The sequence below is a fragment of the Hyaena hyaena genome, unplaced genomic scaffold (assembly GCF_003009895.1).
Source record: "Hyaena hyaena isolate Hyena2069 unplaced genomic scaffold, ASM300989v1 scaffold_682, whole genome shotgun sequence".
In the NCBI taxonomy this organism is placed as follows: domain Eukaryota; kingdom Metazoa; phylum Chordata; class Mammalia; order Carnivora; family Hyaenidae; genus Hyaena; species Hyaena hyaena.
In genome coordinates, this window is record NW_024081315.1 from 616,535 (window position 1) to 636,281 (window position 19,747).

At 49.2% G+C, this 19,747-nt stretch overlaps 1 protein-coding gene across 2 annotated transcripts in view; it reads right to left on the reverse strand.

Moving 5' to 3' along the window:
* Window positions 1-464: 464 nt before the first annotated feature.
* The window catches only part of SCARA3 (scavenger receptor class A member 3), a 46,703-nt gene continuing 27,420 nt past the window's right edge, over window positions 465-19,747 (reverse strand). For both annotated transcript variants that reach the window (XM_039217377.1, XM_039217376.1), the window contains exons 5-6: window positions 17,968-19,011; window positions 465-2,320 (exon numbers count right to left, since the gene is read on the reverse strand). In XM_039217377.1, coding sequence (XP_039073308.1) covers window positions 1,869-2,320; window positions 17,968-19,011 — 1,496 coding nt within the window. In that variant the 3' untranslated portion in view covers window positions 465-1,868. The remainder of the gene's footprint in view (window positions 2,321-17,967; window positions 19,012-19,747) is intronic.

The window sequence follows — 19,747 nt, forward strand, 5'->3', positions numbered from 1 at the left end:
TCCACTCTGGCATTCTGGAGCAGATCTGGCTGATTCACTGGGGACCCAGCTGTGCTGTTTCCTGTGGATCCTGGAGGGCCAGACTTTTGGGGGAAGATCCAGCCCGATCTCTTCCTCCTATTCTATCTGCAGAAGAGGGAAGGTGAAGGTATCACTCAGATGTCTAGGACTTGTTTTAGCCTGTTGAAAGAATAATAAAACTCACCTTGTCTCTCACTTGGGTTCCCACTGTTTATGGGTGAGTCCCTCACATGTTCTTGGTCCCTGGCCCCAACAGGACCACTGTGAATTCCTGATAGAGCTCAGTATCTCTAGATTGAAGGGCAGGGAGTTAAGAGCCAAACTCTACAGTGAATATCTAGGGAACCCCTCGTCCACCGTTTCCCCTTCAAAGGCCAACTGTGGCAGAGCCCCTGAAGGCATTATGCCCCTGGTTGGGCAGAAAGGACCAGAAGACACCTCCCTCCTGGAAACAGCTCTTTACTGAGTCAGTAATATATCACATGATATCATATGTAGACAGAATTACATGGCAGTGGGGGGGACAGGCGGGAGTGCAAACCAGTTGCACATCTATTACAAGAAGGGAGGTGGCATTAAGGCTTTTTGGAATGAGGATGGGGGCTAGTCTCTGAGGCAGGCTGGGGAGGACTCTATGCCCCTCAGCCCAAGACCGGTCGGAATCTGCCAAACACCAAGGCAGGGCAGCTTTACCATGAGGTTAGTCTGTGGGAGGCCTTCACCTTGCTGAGGGAGCTTCTAGGGCTCCTTTCTGCCCTTGTGCGCAGGAAGGTGGAGGTGATGAGGGATGATGTGAAAGTGGGCCTCTTGTGGATGTTAGGGCCCTTCCCTCCTCATCCAGTCTTACCACCCAAGCAGGGGAGCCTCGGGCCATTCTGAGTCATGGCAGGGTTAAGGTCAGCAGGCCACTGAGGGCAGGAGAGCTGGGTGCAAGAGGGTCAAGTGGCTGTTGCCAGGCTTGGCCCTCCCTCAGTCACCACAGAGGGACCTATGCCAGGAATGGAACAGGCCAGCCTGAGATGGAGCAAGGGAAGCATCTGCACACATGCCTCTGCCTCCCTTCCTCCAGCTTCCCAGCTGCTGAGCACCACTCTGGGAGAATGTTCCAGGGCCTACATAGTCTCCCCATGCAGATGAAGCTCCTGCTTGCATTTCTTCCAAGATGCTCCTGAGAGAAGGAGGCAAAGATGAAGTAAGGAATTTTTTGGAGATGTGAAAAAATTGCTCAACTCATGAGAGCATGGTACCCAGAGCCCAAGCACAGTGACTCAGGTGGCATCCCTCTATGCTGTATGAGGTGGGGGGCACCTCCCGGGACTCTGCTCGCATGGTTGTGAGGAAAGCATTTGGTCATCAAATCCACCTTGTCCCTAGAGTTTGAACCACATCCCCTTCAAAGGTTTTCCTGGTTCTTCTTAATGGCTGGGAGCCACGGGGAACTGCTGGCTAGGTTGTTGCAGAAGAAACTGGAAAGCCAAGTTGGTTGGCAATTCAGAAATAGAGTTAAGACCTTCCTCCCAAGGCAGCCACCTCCCTGGCAGGCTCAGTCACAGGAGAGGGGGGTCTTCTCCGGCCCTCTCCTCCTGCCCAGCCAAGGAAACCCCTTTGGCCCCCCTGGCCAGCAGGGAAATGTGTGTGCATGTGCATGTGCGTGTGTGTGTGAGGGGGGCTGCTTTTTGTGGTGCGGTCAGTACCGGGGAGCCCGGAGGTGCAAGGGCAGGCCAGGGAGAAGCCCCTCTGGGATCAATGAACCACAGTTGTCTAAGTGTGGCTTTCTGGGGTGGGGGCTCACGCTGCCCCGAGGCCCTTCCCGGCATTCTGTGCAGCAGTGTCTGGGACTGGGGCCCTTAGTAGCGGCTCTGGCTTCCTGGTGGGCCTGGGGGCCCTGGGAGACCAGGGGGCCCCTGGATGCCTGGTTCACCCTTAAGCCCCATGGGCCCCCGCTGGCCTGGTGACCCTGTCTTCCCAGCAATCCCTGGCTTTCCCTGAGGCCCTGAGGGCCCTGGAGACCCTGGGGGTCCCTCTGGCCCTGGGGGCCCCATGTCCCCTTTTGGGCCTGGCTGTCCTCTTGGGCCTCCGGTTCCAAAGCTGCCCTTTGAGCCTTTGAGGCCTGGGAAACCCCGAAGGCCAACCGGTCCCCTTTCCCCCATGGGTCCTGGGTCTCCAGGCTGTCCCTGAGGACCCTGGGGTCCCGGGGGGCCCAAGCTGCCAGGGTCTCCTTTTGGTCCTCTGCCGCCACCAGGCCCTTTCATGCCCATGTCTCCTTTGAGTCCTCTTGGTCCTGGAGGGCCGGGGGCACCTAGGGTCAAAGAGAAGAGGGGAGAGGTCAGTCTATGATGGGCAGGCGTCACAAGGCTTTCCCATGAAGGAGGTGTGACACACAGGCCACAGTGACAGCTCAAGGGTTAGCCAGACACAAAGGCCAGGTGTGCTGCCTGTGGGCCCTGGGAGCTCAGGCCCATTCTGTGACTTCCCTAAGCCTTCCCTAAGCTGGAGATACCGCCTGAGAGTAGGGAGCCCTGAGACAATGCAACTAAGTGTCTGGCATGAGGTCTGGGGCACAGTGAAAAATCGCTGTTCTGACCTCAGGGCTTGCCCATAGTTCTCCATGTGCATGCAAGCTAGGAACTGAGCTGGGAAAAGAACAAGACTGGCCAGGATTGTCTGTCCTGGTCTGGAGGCCGCCTGGCCTTCTACACCTTCTCGTGGTCTTTGAATCAACCCCCCTGCCCCACCCTCATCTTAGCCCCAGGCTTGGCCCATGACTGTTCTGCATCTAGGACCAGAGATGGCATCAGGTGACACAGGGGAGAAAACCAAAAAAGTGAGGCATGTGGGCACAACAGCCCAGAGAAAGGATGGCTCCTCCAGGAGGCCCGCCCTGACTGCTCTGAGCTCCTGAGGCTACCACTTGCTGAATCTTTTAGTTGATGTGTGGAAAAAGAAGTCAGGGCACAGTGAAAGCAAACCCTTGGTGCCTCTCTGGTAGACCCAGCTAGACTGTGGAGCTTCTGGGACAGAGTGGGGGCCACAGCTTACCTCCCCTGCCCTGGGCATGGAGCCTGGCACATGGCAGGGAAAACTCAGAATATGCTGGAAGAGAGTGATTCACCAAATAGCTGTGGACCCCTGGCTCCCACCTGGCTCTCGCCAAGACAAGGACATGGTCTGTCCTTAAAGAGCCCTTTTTAGCTCCCAAGCCAGAGGTCAGATGACTTTAATATCCTTCAGACGATGTAAATCTGAGTCACCAGCTCTCAGAGCTGTACAATCCCTCAGCGTGGCCGTCACTCTGCCCAAGGCATCTCTGAATTCCCGGAGGAAAGGGGACCCTCTGGCCTCGGATCATGCAGCAAAGGCACGGCAGAGACCTGGCTTTTTTTAGTGGTCTCAGCAAAGGATACTGGTGGGAATAGGGGGCCCCAGGGCTGGCTGGGGAGATGGATTCTAACACCCACACTCAGCTCTCCCTGAGAATTCTGCTGCTACATCATTCTTCCTGCAAAAGACTTCTGCCATTTTCAAGCTAGTTGAGGGCCAGTCCAATTCCTGCATTTCACAGAGGAGGCAACTAAAGCCCAGAGAGGTGAAGCAGTCTACTTAGGGGCCCCTGAGTGGAAACCAGAACCCAGGTGGGCCTATCAGAGAGGAGGGAGACCTGCAGCCCTGGAGCAGGGAGCCCTGCCACTGGCCGTGACCCAGGTCTGCGGTGTCGGGGCTCTGCCCCAGCTGAAAATGCCACTGTGGTTAATCCTGACTGATGCTACCTGCTGCCCCCCCTCACCACCCACTCCATGCCCCCACCCCTGCTGCTCCCTGTGGGTCTGCTTCCCAGAGAGTTCTGTGGATCAGTGAATACCGTCCTCTTAAGATCTAAACTGGGACCTAAACTGGAAACTGGAGCCCAGAGAGTCAGCCCCACGAGGGCCAATAAAAACCTCACAGCCGTTCCCTGCCCCCACTTGCCCATGCCCTCCACTCCCACACGGGGGCACATGGTCTGTATAGCTCAGCTCACGGGGCGTGCCAGCTGCACAGGCTGGGATCCCAACATCAGGCCACAGGAGTGGGGCTGGCCGGTGGAGCAGGGGACCAGCTGGGAGCAGCCAGGAGGCAGCAGAGGCCCCTGGAGCCCCCCACCCCCGCCTCGCAGCCAGGCATCGGGAACAGCCTGGCACTGAGAGGGGCCCACCCAGGGACTGCATCCCCCCAGCCTGGCAGCACTTGCTGGGAATTGGCAGAACCAGGGCGCCCGTCTCCACCCCAGTTCTGGCCTTGGCATCTGGGCCAGCTGAGGTTGGAAAAATGGAGCTGTTCAGAGGTGGAGGGGCCCCTGGAGGGAGGGTGGGTGGGTGGGAGTCAGGGTCCCCCATAGCGACGCTAGGCAAATTCCTGCCCACTCCAGAGCTCAGGTCCTCAGGTATACAATTGAAAGTTGCACTTCACAGTTCCTGCGGGCCCCTGGAGCTCCCCCTACCCCCACCCCTCCACCTGCCTCTGTTCCTGCTCTCTGGGTTCATCTTCTGCTTGCTCCAGAACGTAGCCCCCTGCTTCATTCCCTCCCCTTCCAACCACTTCTGTGGCTTCCTCTCTTGTCCCCAGGGCGAATAGGTCCACAATCCCCATTTCCAGCAGTGACTCAGGAAAAGCATGAGGAGTATCATCCTGACGAGGTTGCCCTGCTCTGAGCAGCCCCTGGGGCCTGCAGGAGCCCCTCACTCTCTCCCAGGGACCCCCGCCTGCCCATGTCATCTGCATCAGGTGTCCACCCCCCTTACTCAAGGGGCGCAGCAGCTGGTTGCAAGGGTTTCCAAGGGTCTCTATGCCAGTAGTGAGGGAGAGAAGGCAGAGGGCGAGGCCCTCTCTTCTGCCCCTTCCCACCAGCCCTCTCAGCCTCCTCTTCCTGGGGAAGTCTTCTTTGGTGGGTTCCCTGGATGGGGAAGGCTGGGGGCCCACATGCCAGGACAGAAGGTGTGTGCCGAAGCCTGGGCCACACCGTTCACCACACTGCCCCCGGAACCGCAGCCCCCAGCATGAATGGAAGGAGGACCTCACTCTCCATACCCCTTGTCACAGCTGCACCTCCCACACCATCTCTGAGAACACAGAAAGGGGTCCTAGACAGCCACTTTGAGGACATCAGGCAGGGTGGCCTCAGCTGGGACTACTGCCAGGAGCCTCTTGCAGACAGAGGCCAGGCATCAGGGGCCAGGGACAGCCCTCCAACATCCCTGCTCACTCTCTGACTTCTCTGAGACCTGCCTTCTCTCAGAGAAGGGAAGGGCAACCAGAGCACCAACATCTGTCCATGGAGTCCCTCCCATGCCAGTGTTGCGCTTTGACACTGTTGTCCCATTTCACAGATGAGACAATGTGAAGAGAGTGACAACTTGGCCAAGATCACCGGCCAGGAAGGGGCAGAGACAGGACTCAAAGCCAGGCCTGAAGCTCTGAAACCCATGCTCTTTCCCTCTACCCCACTGCTTCTGGTCCTCATTACCCTGTGGCTGGGCTCCTGGACCTTTCCCCATGCCCGCCCCCGCCTGTCCCAGGGAAGGTCCACATGGAGTGGGAAAGGGTAACATGAAGGGCTGTTTTCCTCAGGTGAGCTGGTCCCTCCCAGCCATGAATCATGCTGTGGGACCTGAGGCTAGCCTGGCAGGAGGTAAACAACCCAGGCTTTCGTCATTAGCTTAGAGGCAAGGAATGTGGACAGAGAATGACAGAGGAGGCACTCTGCAGGACAGGGTCCCCTGACACAGCCCATTATCAGATCTTGGTATCAGTAGAGCTACAGGGCAAAGGAGGGGAGGGCTCAAACCTGCTCTGGGCAGGATTTAAATGTTTCAGGGAGTATTTAAAGCAAAGGAGGAAAGTGAGCAGTGTGGCTGAAAGGTAGAGTTGTGGGAGAGGAATGGAGCACCCTGGAGTTCTGGGGAGGCCCATAATTACCCAGGAAGCTGAAAACTATAATTAAGCCATCCTGGCCCATTAGGGTCGAGCCACAACTGACTGCATGTCTGGGACAAGTAGGTGGTCTGCTCCTGGTCTGCACTGGGAACCAGGAGGAGGTGGGGTTGGGGATGAGCAGAAGTACCGAGTCTGTCAGCACCCAACACTCCCCACCCATGGGTGGGGTAGTGCATGGGCAGAGGGGCCCATGGTCCATCTCAGTCCAAAGCAACAGGCCAGCTTATGAAGACAGAAGGAAACAAACGGAATGGGCACCTCTTGAAAGACTGGTGCCATGGAAGGAAAGCACACTGGCCTGGGCTTTGGGGGATGTAGGTTTGAGTCCCAGCTCTGGTATTAACCAACTGGATGACTGGTAAGTCTCTGTCCCTCTTTGGACCTCAGGCTTCCCTCTGTTCAGTGAATGTACTGGCCTAAGTCAGGGACTCTCAATACTGGCTGCTGTTACATGAGGAACATCGAAAAAATGACTTCCACTTCTGTGACACACTAGATTGTAACAGACCAAACTTCCCACCGACAGTAGTCTGAATCATCAGCTAAAATACCAAGACATCCTGATGGATTTGGAGGGAGATCAAAGGCCAAAATCACAGGGAGAAGGGAGGCTCATTGAAGTAAGCCTGGCATTCTTTGGCACTCTCCTTCTCAAGGCATTTGTTGACTAGTGATCAGTTTGAGCAGAGAAGCTGAGAAGCCAAACAAAATGCCACAGCCGTCAGGCTAAGAAGCTGAGTAGGGCTTTCAGCAGCTTCACTGGGGCTGGGGTGGAAGGTTGCCAAGATTCAGGAGAAGAGGGGACCACATGCTCATTTGCACAGGGCAGACAGACTGAGCAGAAACCTCAGCTTTGTTTACTTAGTCTTGTGGTGCTGGGGAGAAAATAATTGGAGTTCAAGACTGACAAGGTGGTAGGGCCCTAGTAAACACTTCTCCAGGACCATGCACTGTAGGTATGAGTGTATCAGAAATAGGCCAAGTGTCACCTTTCTTGCCCACCCATAGCTTCTAGCCTTGTTGATGCTTTCATTCTGCATTCACTGGGCAAATGTTTCTTGAGTGCCTTCCAAGGGCAGGCACTCTTCTGGGTACTTGATGAGGGAGACAAGGAGCCCATCATCAAGAAAATTAGATTCAGAATCATCCCTTAAATTAGGACAGCCTTTTATATTTTATAAAAACTTATTCACATGCACCGTTAACAATGATACAACTGTCCTCATGGGCTATAAGCAAGGAAGGTGTTAATATTCCTATTTGTGGATTAGGAAGTTGAGTTGAAAGTAACTAGAAGCCAAGAGCCTTATCCAAGGTCACTCAGCTAATAAGCAATGATGGTTTCCTGTTTCCAATTCCCAAGTACTAGTCCTAGCACAGACACTGTCTAGCACAGACACAGAAATCATCCTACAGAGTAGGATGAGAGAAATATTCTTTTTTTTTTAATGTTTATTTACTTATTTTGACACAGAGAGAGAAAGATAGCAGGGGAGGGGCAGAGAGAGACAGGGTGAGAGAATCCCAAGCAGGCTCCACACTGTCAACATAGAGCTCAACATAGGGCTCAAAATCACGAACCGTGAGATCATGACCTGAGTTGAAACCAAGAGTTGGATGCTTAACAAACTGAGCCGCCCACGTGCCCCAAAGAGAGAAAGATTCTATGATAGGCACACACACTATGGTAGTACCACAGGCTGTCTGTTGAGCAAGTGGAGCTGGAAGAGGTCTCTGAGAACAGCTAGACTTACAAAAATAAAAAACAGAGGCTTAGAAAGATTAAGTGATTCTGCCTAAAGACTCAAGGCAAATTAGAAGTCAGACTTCTTTCCCATGTTGTTTAAGAGCTCCAGCCCTTCTGTCAGCACTTGGCAACTTCCACACGGGCTGTGGTCATTGCTGTCCCACCCCGTTCATTCTAGAGAGCAGCTCAGCTCCAGCCTGGGGGGAGACTTCACTGCCAGCTCCAACATGAGAGGCTGTCAGTGCCTGTCTATGCCTGAAAGAATGAGCAACAAGCTCCTATAGGAACAGACGTACATTTTTGTACCTGAAATTTTCTCTCAGGTGAGAAAGGTTTTACATGTGGTGCTTTAACAACCATGAGGAGTTTAAACAGATATGCAGAGGTTGAACCAAGAGTCGATGTAGCTGAAATAAACATCTCGCCTTGCTCTCCAGCTAAGATGAGGTCTTTGGGTGAGGACTCTGCCATTATTAGACAGGAACAAATATAAATTCCCATGACTCTTGCTGGGGTCTTAAATGGTTCCACTGCCAACACTTTGAGTATCATTTCCCCCTTTTCCACTCTCTGCCCCGAACCCCACACCTAGCCAGGACCCAAGGGAAAGTGCCTTTTTGGTACCTGAAAGCTCATGCTCTCAGTGTCCCCTCTTCTGGCTGCGCCCTGGATGTGTGCATCTCAGAGCCATGATAAGGGGTCGGAATTCAAAGTCATAGTGTGACCTTGAGCTTGCACCTTAACCTTTCCCAGTCTCAGGTCACCTTCTTGTAAAATAAAGACACTGCCTTGTCTACAGTACAAAGGTTGTTGTGAAGCCAAAAAGAAACAAAGCCTGGAAATGGGCTTTGTCACTGGGAAAGCTTTATATTTCATTTGTTCTTAGGATGAATGCAACAAAAATACAGAGAATGAACCATGAGAACTCCCTGATAATGCCTTTTCTAGAACAATGCATCCTAGAGGAGGTATCCTAGAGATACATATTTTAGATAAAATACCAGGGGAATGTTTCAGTTGCCCAAGAAACACTCAGAACTTGGCTTTGTTGCAAAAATATGACAGCAGGCAAACAAGATGTACTCCCATCCCCCCAATACCACCAATTTCGATTAAATAAAAACTTAACCCTGGTGGCATTGGAAATCTTCAATGATATAAAATAAAGGCAACATAAAGTTTGAGACTAAATGGTTAAAGCAAAATAGAGAATCAGAGAGACTGGTTGCAAGTCTGTGCTCTGCAGAGAGAACAGAGCTGTCTGGGATTGTGGGGCCCTCTCTCTTTCCTCCTTGGAGCTCCCCTAGATTATCAAGCACAGATGTTTGCCCCCTCCCCCAAATGTAAACCATATATTCTGAAACTGCGAGATCTCCGTGGCTAACTAATTTTATTCTCTAGAGCCAAGACTGGTTATATTTTCAGGTAGAAAACTCTTCCCGCAGAGACATACACTGCTTTGGGGAGGGTCCAGGGAGCCTGGGTATAGCCATCAAGATTCCTAGGATAAAAGAATCCCAATTAGGAGTCTTTGGGATTGTTTTCCAGGAGAAAAACTGTTGGGAATACTGCTGTGAAGACATAGAATGAAAAAGTAATAGTATCTGTTAGGGATTGAATTGTGTCCCCTCCAAATTCATATGGTAAAGTCCTAGCGCCTTGGGAATATGACCTTCCTTGGAGACAGGGTCTTCACAGAAGTAATCAATTCTAAATGTGGCCAGTAGGTAATGGCCTAATCCAATATGACTGGCTTCCTTAGGAAAAGGGGAAACTGAACACAGACAGAAATGCACATACAGGGAAAGGATGGCCATCTATCAGCCATGGCCTGGAACAGAGCCTTCCCTCACGGTCCTCAGAGGGAACCAACTTTGCCGACACTTGAACTCAGACCTCTGGCCTCCAGGGCTATGAGACAGTACATTTCTGTTGTTTAAGCCACCCAGTCTGCAGTCCTTTGTAACAGCAGTCTGGGCAGACTAATACAGTGCTTATCTCAGAATGAGGCTCTCATAAGCAGAAGCCACAGAGCATGAATTGAAGGAGTGGGCCAGGTAACCCACCTTTGATATGGAATCTAGGGGTAAGCTGGGGATAGAGATTCCCCAAGGGGGAGAAGAGGTCAGCTTTCTTAGACAGGAGTGCACTGCAGAAACTACACTGGGCAGATGGTGCTATCACCAAGAAGCACATTTCAATTGCTCAGGTGCTTTTAGAGGGACAGGGTTTTATGTGACTTTGGGGAAGGCCATTCAAGGCAGCTTGCAACTTTGGATCTGAACTGCCTTTTTAGCTGTGTGAACTTGGCTAGATCTCATGTGATATCTAGTTCTTTGCTGCAGGCTTTTTGGGTTCAGGGACTGTGGGAGTGAAAGGAGATAATGTGTATGCCGTACACTTTCCCCACGGTCTTTGTAGGTATTGCTACCTCCACCTGGAACTCTTCTGCTCATTCATGCTGACCCTGCTATATCTAACTTACTCTATCTCTTTCAGGTCTCAGGTCAAAAATCACCTCTGATGGTTAATTTCATGTATCAACTTGACTGGGCCTTGGGGTGTCCAGATATTTGGTCAAACATTACTCTGGGTATGCCTGTGAGGGTGTTTTGAGATGAATTAATATCTAGATCAGTAGACTGAGGAAATCCCCAATGTGGGTGAGCCTCACTCAATCAGGTGAAGCCTTGATAGAACAAAAAGCCTGACAGGGAATTCCTCCTACCCAACTGCTTCAAATGAGGTCTTTAGCTCTCTCCTGCCTTTGGGTTTGAACTGAAGCCATTGGCTCTTCTTGGGTCTTGAGCCTGGCAGCCTTCAGACTGCAACTACACCATCAGCCTTCCTGGGTCTCAGGCTTTTGGACTCAGATTGGAATTAAACCATTGGCCTTCCCAGGTCTTTTGCTTGCTGACTCACCCTGCAGACCTTGGGCTTTTCTGGATTCTCTAATTGTATGAGCCACCTCCTTCAATTCCTTATAGTAAATCAGTTTCTCTTTGCAAAGGTCCTAATGGACACAGGCTATATATATATCCTGCTGGTTGGTTCTGCTTCTCTGGAGAATCCTGACCAAGAGAAAGTATAAAGGAACAGAATTTTAAAGATGAGTGTTCTAAATTGATCTGGGGTTTCTAGAATTGACTCTCTAATTTAAGATTTTAAGATGCTAATGACTTTATTTCTAGTAGTCAAGAGAACCTTTTAGTCCACGGCATGATTTGGCATAGAGATATGCAAAGTATTGAGGACTGATACTTTCGAACATTTTTTTGTCAAAAGAACAAGTATAATGAGATTGGTTGCTCCTATGTTACTGGACAAAGTGAGGATATAAAAGGTTGATCTTGGGGATTCAAATTCCAGGCTCAAGTGTCACATAAATGACCATGTCTGCCCTGAAGGAGACCCTTATCTCCTGTGGCCCTGGGGTTGAGACTGCTGAAAATCTAACTCACAACCTCATCCCATAACTGGCTGAATTGCAATGCAGACTGAATTCCCAGCTTCCCAGGGTGTCCATTCTTAAAGAAAAGGCATTCACTGGGAAGGAATGGTATCCTGAAAGTTGGAATGGGGATATGTGGGAAGACCCTGATGGAGCTGGGGACACTGGACCCCTAAATTCTGATAAGCCATCTTTGACAATGGCAGCAGTTCCTCCACACCCAGTAAAAGTGGTCTTTCAACCCCTGTCTGAAGCCCTCATTGCCTGAGAAAAGGGAAGTGGCCTCCCCTGCTGGCCTCCCCTGAGGCACCCCAAGCAAGACAATGGCCACACCATCACCCCCCACCTTTTGTTCCTAGACTTATAACTAGACTTAGTTCTCAGCAGGGCCCTAAAAGTGAGGTACAATGTGTGACCCATGAGGTGTGCTACACTCCAAAAAACTACCTGAGTTTTTAAATTCATATAGATAGGTATCTGGGGAATATTTGTGGTAATGGATACTAAAGGTGTGGAGATAATGGTGGAAGGAACGTAACATTGCATCAGGCAGAATTTACTGATGGGGCTCACTAAGTAGGGATTCTGCATCTTGGGGAGTTGGAAAGGCTCTCACAGTTAGTCTGGTTGGTTGGCTGAGGCATGAGCCAATAGACCCACAGTGAGGGAGTTAGAAATTCTGGATCTCATTGGCTTCATGTAAAGAAAGGGATTCAAAGAGTGAAAGAGGCTGGGGTGTTGGAGTGGATGTGTCATCTGAGACCTACTCACCCACCCTGGGAAGATCCAGAAGACATGCCTTTCACCACAACTGTGAGAAATAAATCTGTGAGGAGAGTCTTAGAACCCTTGAAGAGTTTTCTTATTGCTCTCCTTTGCAGGCAGACCTTACAGGGGGAACTTTAGCTACTCAACTGGGAAACCTACCATAATGGGAGTAATTGGGTCCTGGGATGGCAGACACCTAATGGTGGCACTCAACTACCCAAGGCAAGGAGAGCATGGATACCCTAATAGACAGTAGAGTCAACTCAGTGATCAGAATAGGCTGACATGCACAGACCGTGGTGGTGTTAGCTAGTTAGTTGATCATGGTGTGCCTAGAAGTGAAATAGATAGATAGAAGCCTACTAAATTCTTACTTGTTCTGTATACGCAGAGAGGTTCTAGGTCAAGTGAACAAAAGTCTAATGTGAATCATAAAAACACTCATGGCTCCTCAGTCAAATCTCAGACTTGAGCCAGTTTACAAATCCAGAACCACTTGAATGAAAGGGAAGCTGGGTACCCTTGAGGAGGGACCTTAGTATACCACCAAATATTTATACTGTTAATCCCAGCCTTCCCTAAAGGGACCCACAGCTTTTTACTTTATTTTTTTAACCAGGATATCTGTGCACTGGGGAAGAGAAAATAATCAACCCTTTAGGGGACTCCTAGACACTGGCTCTGAACTGACACTAATTCCGGGAGACCCACATGTCATTGTGGCCCTCCAGTCAGAGTAGGGGCTTACGGAGGTCAGGTGGTCAATGGGGTTTTAGCTCAGATCTGTCTCATGGGAGGCCCACAAGGTCCCGAAGTTCACCTTGTGGTGGTTTCCCTAGTTCTGGTATGCATAATTGAAATAGACACACACAGTGGCTGGTAGGATTCCCACATTGGTTCCCTGGACTATGAGGTAAGGGATATCATGGTGGGAAAAGTTAAGAAGAAGCCACTAGAATTGCCTTTACCTAGGAAACCAGTAAACCAAGGGCACTTGCGTGGCTCAGTTGGTTAAGTATCTGACTTCAGCTCAAGCCATGACATGGTTTGTGAGTTCGAATCCCACATCAGGCTTTCTGCTGTCTGTTGACTTGGAGCCTGCTTTGGATCCTCTGTTCCCACCCCCACCCCCGCCCTTCCTTTGCTCATTCTCTCTCTCAAAATAAATAAACATATATCTCTATAAAGGAAAATAGCAAACCAAGAGCAATACCAAATTCCTGAAGGGACTGAAGAGATTACTGTCCCCACCAAGAACGTTAAATTTGCCTGTTTGTTCTGTACAGAGGACAGGTGCAGCTTGGAGAAGGACACTGGAGTTTTGTAAGCTTAACCAGGTTGTGACTCCAATTGTAGTTGCTATACCAGAAGCAGTCTCATTGCTTGAGAGAATCAACACATCCTCTGCTTTTTTGTCCATACTTGTTCATGAGGCCCACCCGAAACAGTTTGCTTCCAACTGACAGGACCAGCAATACACCTTCACTGTCCTGCGTCAGGGGAATCTCAACTCTCTGTCATACTTTAGTTCACAGGGAACTTGATCTCCTTTCTCCCCCAGCAGATATCATGCTGGCTGGTCCACTACAGTGATGATATTATACTGATTCAACCTAGCGAGCAAGTGAGTTGTAGCTCATTATTTCGAAGATGTTTGTGTGTCAGATGGTAGGGAATAAATGTGACAAAAATTCAAGGTCCTTCTACCTCAGTGAAATTTCTAGTGCTCCAGTGATTTGTGCATGTTGAGATATCCCTCCTAAGGTGAAGGATAAGCTGTCCATTTGGCTCCTACTCAAATCAAAAAAGAGGCACACCTAGCGGGCCTCTTTGGATTTGGAGGCAGCATATATATATTCCTCATTTGGATGTGCTACTCCAACCCATTTACTGAGTGACCTGAGATGCTGCTGGTTTTGAGCAGGGCCTAGAACAAGAAAAGGCTCTGTGATGGGTCCAGGCTTCCATGCAAGCCGCTTTGTCACTTGGAGCATAGGCTCCAGGAGATCCGATAGTGCTTAACGTGGCAGTGGCAGTGGCACATCAGGATGTTGTCTGGGGCCTTTGGAAGACCCCTATAAGTGAGTTGCACTATAGACCCTTAGGATTGAAGCAAAGCCATGCCATCCTCTGGAAATAACTAGTCTCCTTTTGAGAAATAGCTCTTGGGCTGTTGTAGGGCTTGCATGCTTAGCCAGAGGCCACCATGTTACCATGAGACCTGAGCTGCCCATCATGAACTGGGTACTTTCTGACCCATCAAGTTATAAAGTTGGGCATACAGAGCCACACTCCATCATCAAATGGAAGTGCTATATATGTAATCGGGCCTAAGCAGGCCCTGAAATGATAAAGTGGTCCAAATACCCATGGTCCCCACTCCTAGTATACTACCTTCTGTTTCCCAGCCTGCACCTGTGGTATTACGGGGATTTCTCAATGACCAGCTGATAGAGGAAGAGAAGATTCTGGTCTAGTTTATAATTGGTTCTGCACAAAATGCAGGCATCATTTGAAAGCGGGAAGCTGCAACATCACAGTCCATCTTTGGGACATCCCTGAAGGGCGTGGTGAATGAAATTCCTCCCAGTGGGCAGAACTTCTGGCAGCATACATGGCTGTCATGTTTGCTCAGAAGAGGAAATGGCCAGACACATGATTATATACTGATTCATGGACTGTGGCCAATGGTTTGGCTGAATGGTCAGGGACTTAGAAGAAACACAATTGGATAAGTGGTTACAAGAAAAGTTGGGGAAGAGGTTTGTGAACAGTCCTCTCTGAAGGGGTAAAAAATGTGAAGACCTTTGCATCTTATGTAAATGTTCTTCAAAGGGTGAGGTCAGCACAGGAGACTTTTTATAGACAAGTGGATAGGATGACCTATTCTGTAGATACCAGTCTTTTTCTCCATGCACCCCTGTCGTCACCCAATGGGCTCATGAACAAAATGGCCCTGGTGGCAGGAATGGGGTCAGCAGAGTGGACTTCCAGTCACTAAGGCCAACCTGGATATGGCTACTGACAAGTGCCTAATCTGTCCATGGGAGAGACCACCAGCAAGTCCCCAACATGGTACCACTTCCCAGGGTGATCAGCCAGCTACCTGGTGGCAGGTTAATTACATTAGATCACTCCCATCATGGAAGGGGCAATGATTGTTCTTACTAGAATAGAAACGTACTCTGGATATGCATTTGCCTTCCCTGCATGAAATGCTTCTGCCAAAAATACCAGACAGAAAGCGTTACCTGCCATCATGGTTTTCCATGGTATTCCAACATAGCATTGCTTCTGACAAAGGAAATCCCTTAACAGCAAATGAAGTGTGACAATGGGCCCAAGATCATGGAACTCACTGGTTACCATGGTCCCCACCATCTTGAAACAGCTCGCTTGACAGAAGGGGAAATGGCCTTTGAAGACTCAGTTACAGTGCTAGTTAGGTGACAATACCTTGCCAGGCTATATATGGTTGGAATCAGTATCCAGTATGTGGTGCTGTTTCTCTGATAGCCAGGTCCTGGGATCAAGGGATGGAGATGGGAAAGTCTGCTTCACTATTACCCCTAGTGACCCAGTAGCAAAATGTTTGCTTCTTATTCCCACAACCTTATGCTCTGGCTGGCTTAGAGATCTTAGTTCTAAAGGAAGGAGTGTTCTTGCCAGGAGACACAACAATGATTCCATTGAACTGGAAGTTAAGACTGCTGCCTGGTCACTTTGGGCTTCTCATGGCCTTGAATTAATAGGCAAAGAAGAAGTTATTGTGCTGACCACGTGACTGATGCCAACTACCGAGGAGAAACTGGACTATTACTCTACAATTGGGGTAAGGGAGAGCATGTCTGGAATTCAAAAGCTCCCTTAGGATGCCTCTTAGTGCTACTGTTTCCTAAGATAAATGTCAGTTGAAAACTACAACAACCCAATCTAGGAAGAACTAGAATGGCTCTTCAGGAATGAAGGTCTGGATCACCCTACCAGGTAAAGAATAACAACCAGCTGAGGTGTTTGCCAAGGGCAAAGAAAACACAGACGGGTAGAGGAAGAAGGCAGTCATAAATACCACCTATGACCATGTGGCCAGTTACAAAAACAAGGACTTGGGGAACCTAGGTGCCTCAGTCGGTTAAGCATCTGACTTCAGCTCAAGTCATGATCTCGTAGTCTGTGAGTTTGAGCCCCACATTGGGCTCTGTGCTGACAGCTCAGAGCCTGGAGCCTCCTTAAGATTCTGTGTCTCCCCCTCTCTCTGCCCCTCCCATGCTCATGCTCTGTCTCTCTCTGTCTCTCAATAATAAATAAAAACATTTAAAAATTTTTTAAACAAAAATAAGGACTGAACTTGTCAAGAGTATTTCCCCCTTGGTGTGTTATAAATATGTAAATACATATACAGCAAATATTTTTGCTTTCTTCCCTCTCTTATCCCCTTATCATGTAACATAAAACATAAAACACATTGACTGTAGGGGTGCCTGGGTGTCTCAGTTGGTTAAGCATCCAACTCTTGGTTTTGGCTCAGGTCATGATCTCATGGTTCATGAGTTCAAGCCCCGCATCAGGCTCTGTGCTGACATTGCAGAACCTGCTTGGGATTGTCTCTCTCCCTCGCTCTCTGCCCCTCCCCTGCTTGCTTTGTCTCTCAAAATAAATAAACTTAAGAAAATTTTTAAAAAATGCATTGACTTTATATCACAATATTTAAATATTGTTAACTTTATATCATAGTATTTAAATGATGGTATATCATGGGGCATAGAGTAAATCTCTCTCAAGGACTTTACCTTCTCTTCTGGGGAGGGGGTTAGTATGATTTTGGCTGTATACAGCATGCATGCATTATGAGCTAACTTAGGCAGAATTGTAACCTTGCTATTGTCTCCATTTGGGGATAAAGTATTATTTGAGATGTGTATGAGTACCAACTTGACATGTGATGGTTAATTTTACGTGTCAACTTTATTGGACCACCAAATGGCCATTCTAGATATGTCTGTAGGGGTGTTTACAAATAAAATTAATATTGCTCTCCACAATATGGTGGGGCTTATCTAATCAGTTGAAGGCCTGAATAGAACAAAAGGCTGACCCTCTCCTAAGTAAGACAGAATTCTCCTTCCTGGGGGCCTTCTAACTGACACATCTAACTAGTTCTGTGGCAACTTCCGGCCCTCTGACTCAAATCAGCCAAGCAGATTTTAGACTTGCCAGACTCCATAAGTACATAAGCCAGGTTTTGAAAGAATCTCTCTCTCTCTCCTATTGATTCCATTTATCTGGAGAACTTTGATTAATGCAGTGATGAGAGTAGAGGAGAAGGGAGCATTAGAGTGATGGGCATATGAGGGGCAGATGGCTGAGAACACCAGTGATGGGGTGGGAAGGGAGAAAACGGTTTCCAAGATGCGATCTGCCTATTTCTCTGTGTGGACCCAATCAAACAAACCCACATATGAAAATCCAGATTTATATGACAGGCAAAGTTAGAAGCCACAACACCTTTACCAAAGAGCCTTGTAAGTACGGTAGTCCTCCCTTAACTGCGTGGATATGTTCCAAGACCCCCTTAAAGCCTGTTCTTTCCTATATACTTGCCTTCGATAAAGTGTAATTTGTAAATTAGGCATTTTGTGAATGTCATCTCTCTCTCTCTGTTTCTCTCTCTCTCAAAATATCTATTGTACTGCCTTCGCCCTTCTTGTGATGATGTGAGGCAATAAAATGCCCAAGTAACAAGATGAAATGAGATGAATGATGTAGGCAACGTGACATAGCGTTAGGCTACTACTGACCTTCTGACTATACTTCAGAAGGAGGAAAGTGAACCCACAGATAAACGGGCAACTACTGTGTTTTTAAAGCTTCCAGTTGCCCTAGGCATTTGTTACAGGATTGTGTTAGGCTACCAGGACTTCTACCTGAAACCAGGTACTTCTGTGTCTGGCAAGATCACCAAGGCCCTCTGGGAGCTCTGTAGCAGGTCTGGTGCAGGTCGGGCTCTTACCTCTGAGGATAGTGACATTACGAAGGATTTCTCCGTGCTGCGTGTCCACAGCTTTCATCTCCTCCACAATCATGGAAAGGTTGCGGACGTTGAAGTCCAGCCGGGCACTGAGCAAGCTGAAACGCTCCCGGAGCAGGTCTGTGGTGCCCAGCATGAGGGAGACGGACTTGTTCAGGTAGTAGAGCTCCTCAGCATGGGTGTGGAAGCCCAGCGTGCAGGAGAGCCGTACATCATCCAGGTACTTGAGCATGCTGTGCACATGGTTGTCAGTGGCATTGATGTTGGTGAAGATGGTGCCAATCTCGATCTCGTGAGAAGCCATGCGTCCTTCTAGCGTCTCGAACCTCTCCACCGTGCGGTTCTGGGCATAGCGGGTATGGTATTGCAGATCGTGCATGTTCTCCTCGTGGTCATCCAGGAAGGACGAGATGTTATCCAGCTGTAGCTGCAAGCCCATGACCTGCAGTACCAGGTCATGCATGCTCTCGGAATTCTGACTGATGCGCTGTGAGGAGACCCCCAGGGTGGCCTGGATGTTCTTGACCACTTCTCCGGTCTTGGCTGATGTGGTACGCAGGCTGCTGAAGAGCCGGGTGTAGTTTTGCCAGTCGGTGACAATCTTCTGGAGGGTCAAGGTCTCCTCATCAGTCTTCCGCCGGATCCCATGGATCCACTCTGAAGTCTGCCCAACAGTGAAGTTGATCTGGTGGACTGTAGCTTTGACGTCATAGCACTCCTGGGTGAGGTCCTTCAGAGAGAGGTCCAGGCCAGCTGTGGTGGCCTGCCAGCCTCTCACCTGGGTGAGAAAGAACCCCAGAGACTGGTTGACCTGGTGGATGGAGAAGGAACAACTACCCATCTCTTGGGAGATTTGGCTGCTAGTGGTGGAGAGCAGTTCGTGGGTCTGGGAGGTCTGGTCCAGCTGGACCTCCTGGGCCAGAAGCATCTTCTGAATTCCTTCCAGCTCTTCCTGCAGTTTTCTGATCTCTTGCTCCAGCTGCCCAGCCTCGTGGCAGAAGGAACAATTATTTGGGGCTTTCAGATCTTTAGGAGAAAGGGACAACATTTTGAGTGGCTAAAGGATCATGGGACAAAAGTTGCTTCTTTAAATATTTCAGAGCATAATGAATTGTCAATTGGTTTCCCGATCCCTCTTCCTATCCTAAGTCTGCTATGAAATCCTTTATGGACAAACCTTGCCATCTCTATGATATCTTATTTTTACCAACTGTCTTTACTAGGACTTGAAATGTAGAACTGGGGACATTTTTTCCACCTCAGCATTGAATTCTCAAGAATATATCTTCATAACTTTTCAAAGGTTGCCAAGAACTGTCCATTTATGCTTTAGTTTAAAATTTCTCCAAATATTTTTATATTTGTTATCTTATCAGTGAATTTATGGGGAAAAGATGGTGCAGGGATTATTTCTCCATGTGTCAGATGAGAAATGAGACACAGAGAGGAGGCCTGCCCAATATCACTCAGCTGGTACTTTCTCTTTCCATCAGAGTAGACCACCTTCTATTACAGCTCCTCTGTCTCAGTCTCAGAATGAGAAGGTCCCTAGTTAAAGCAGGAAATAGCATCATGAATTGTGCACATTTGAAGGCAGTAGTGAGGAAAGGGTAGGATACCTGGGGAATGGACTGTCTTTGGGTCCCTTCTCTACCTTCAGGCTCTGGCTAGATCTGTACCTCACATAGAACCCTGGCCTCAGTCCTGGATGAAAGCCAGGACTGCAGCCCACTCTGAATGAACAGGGAAGCAGGGAATCATA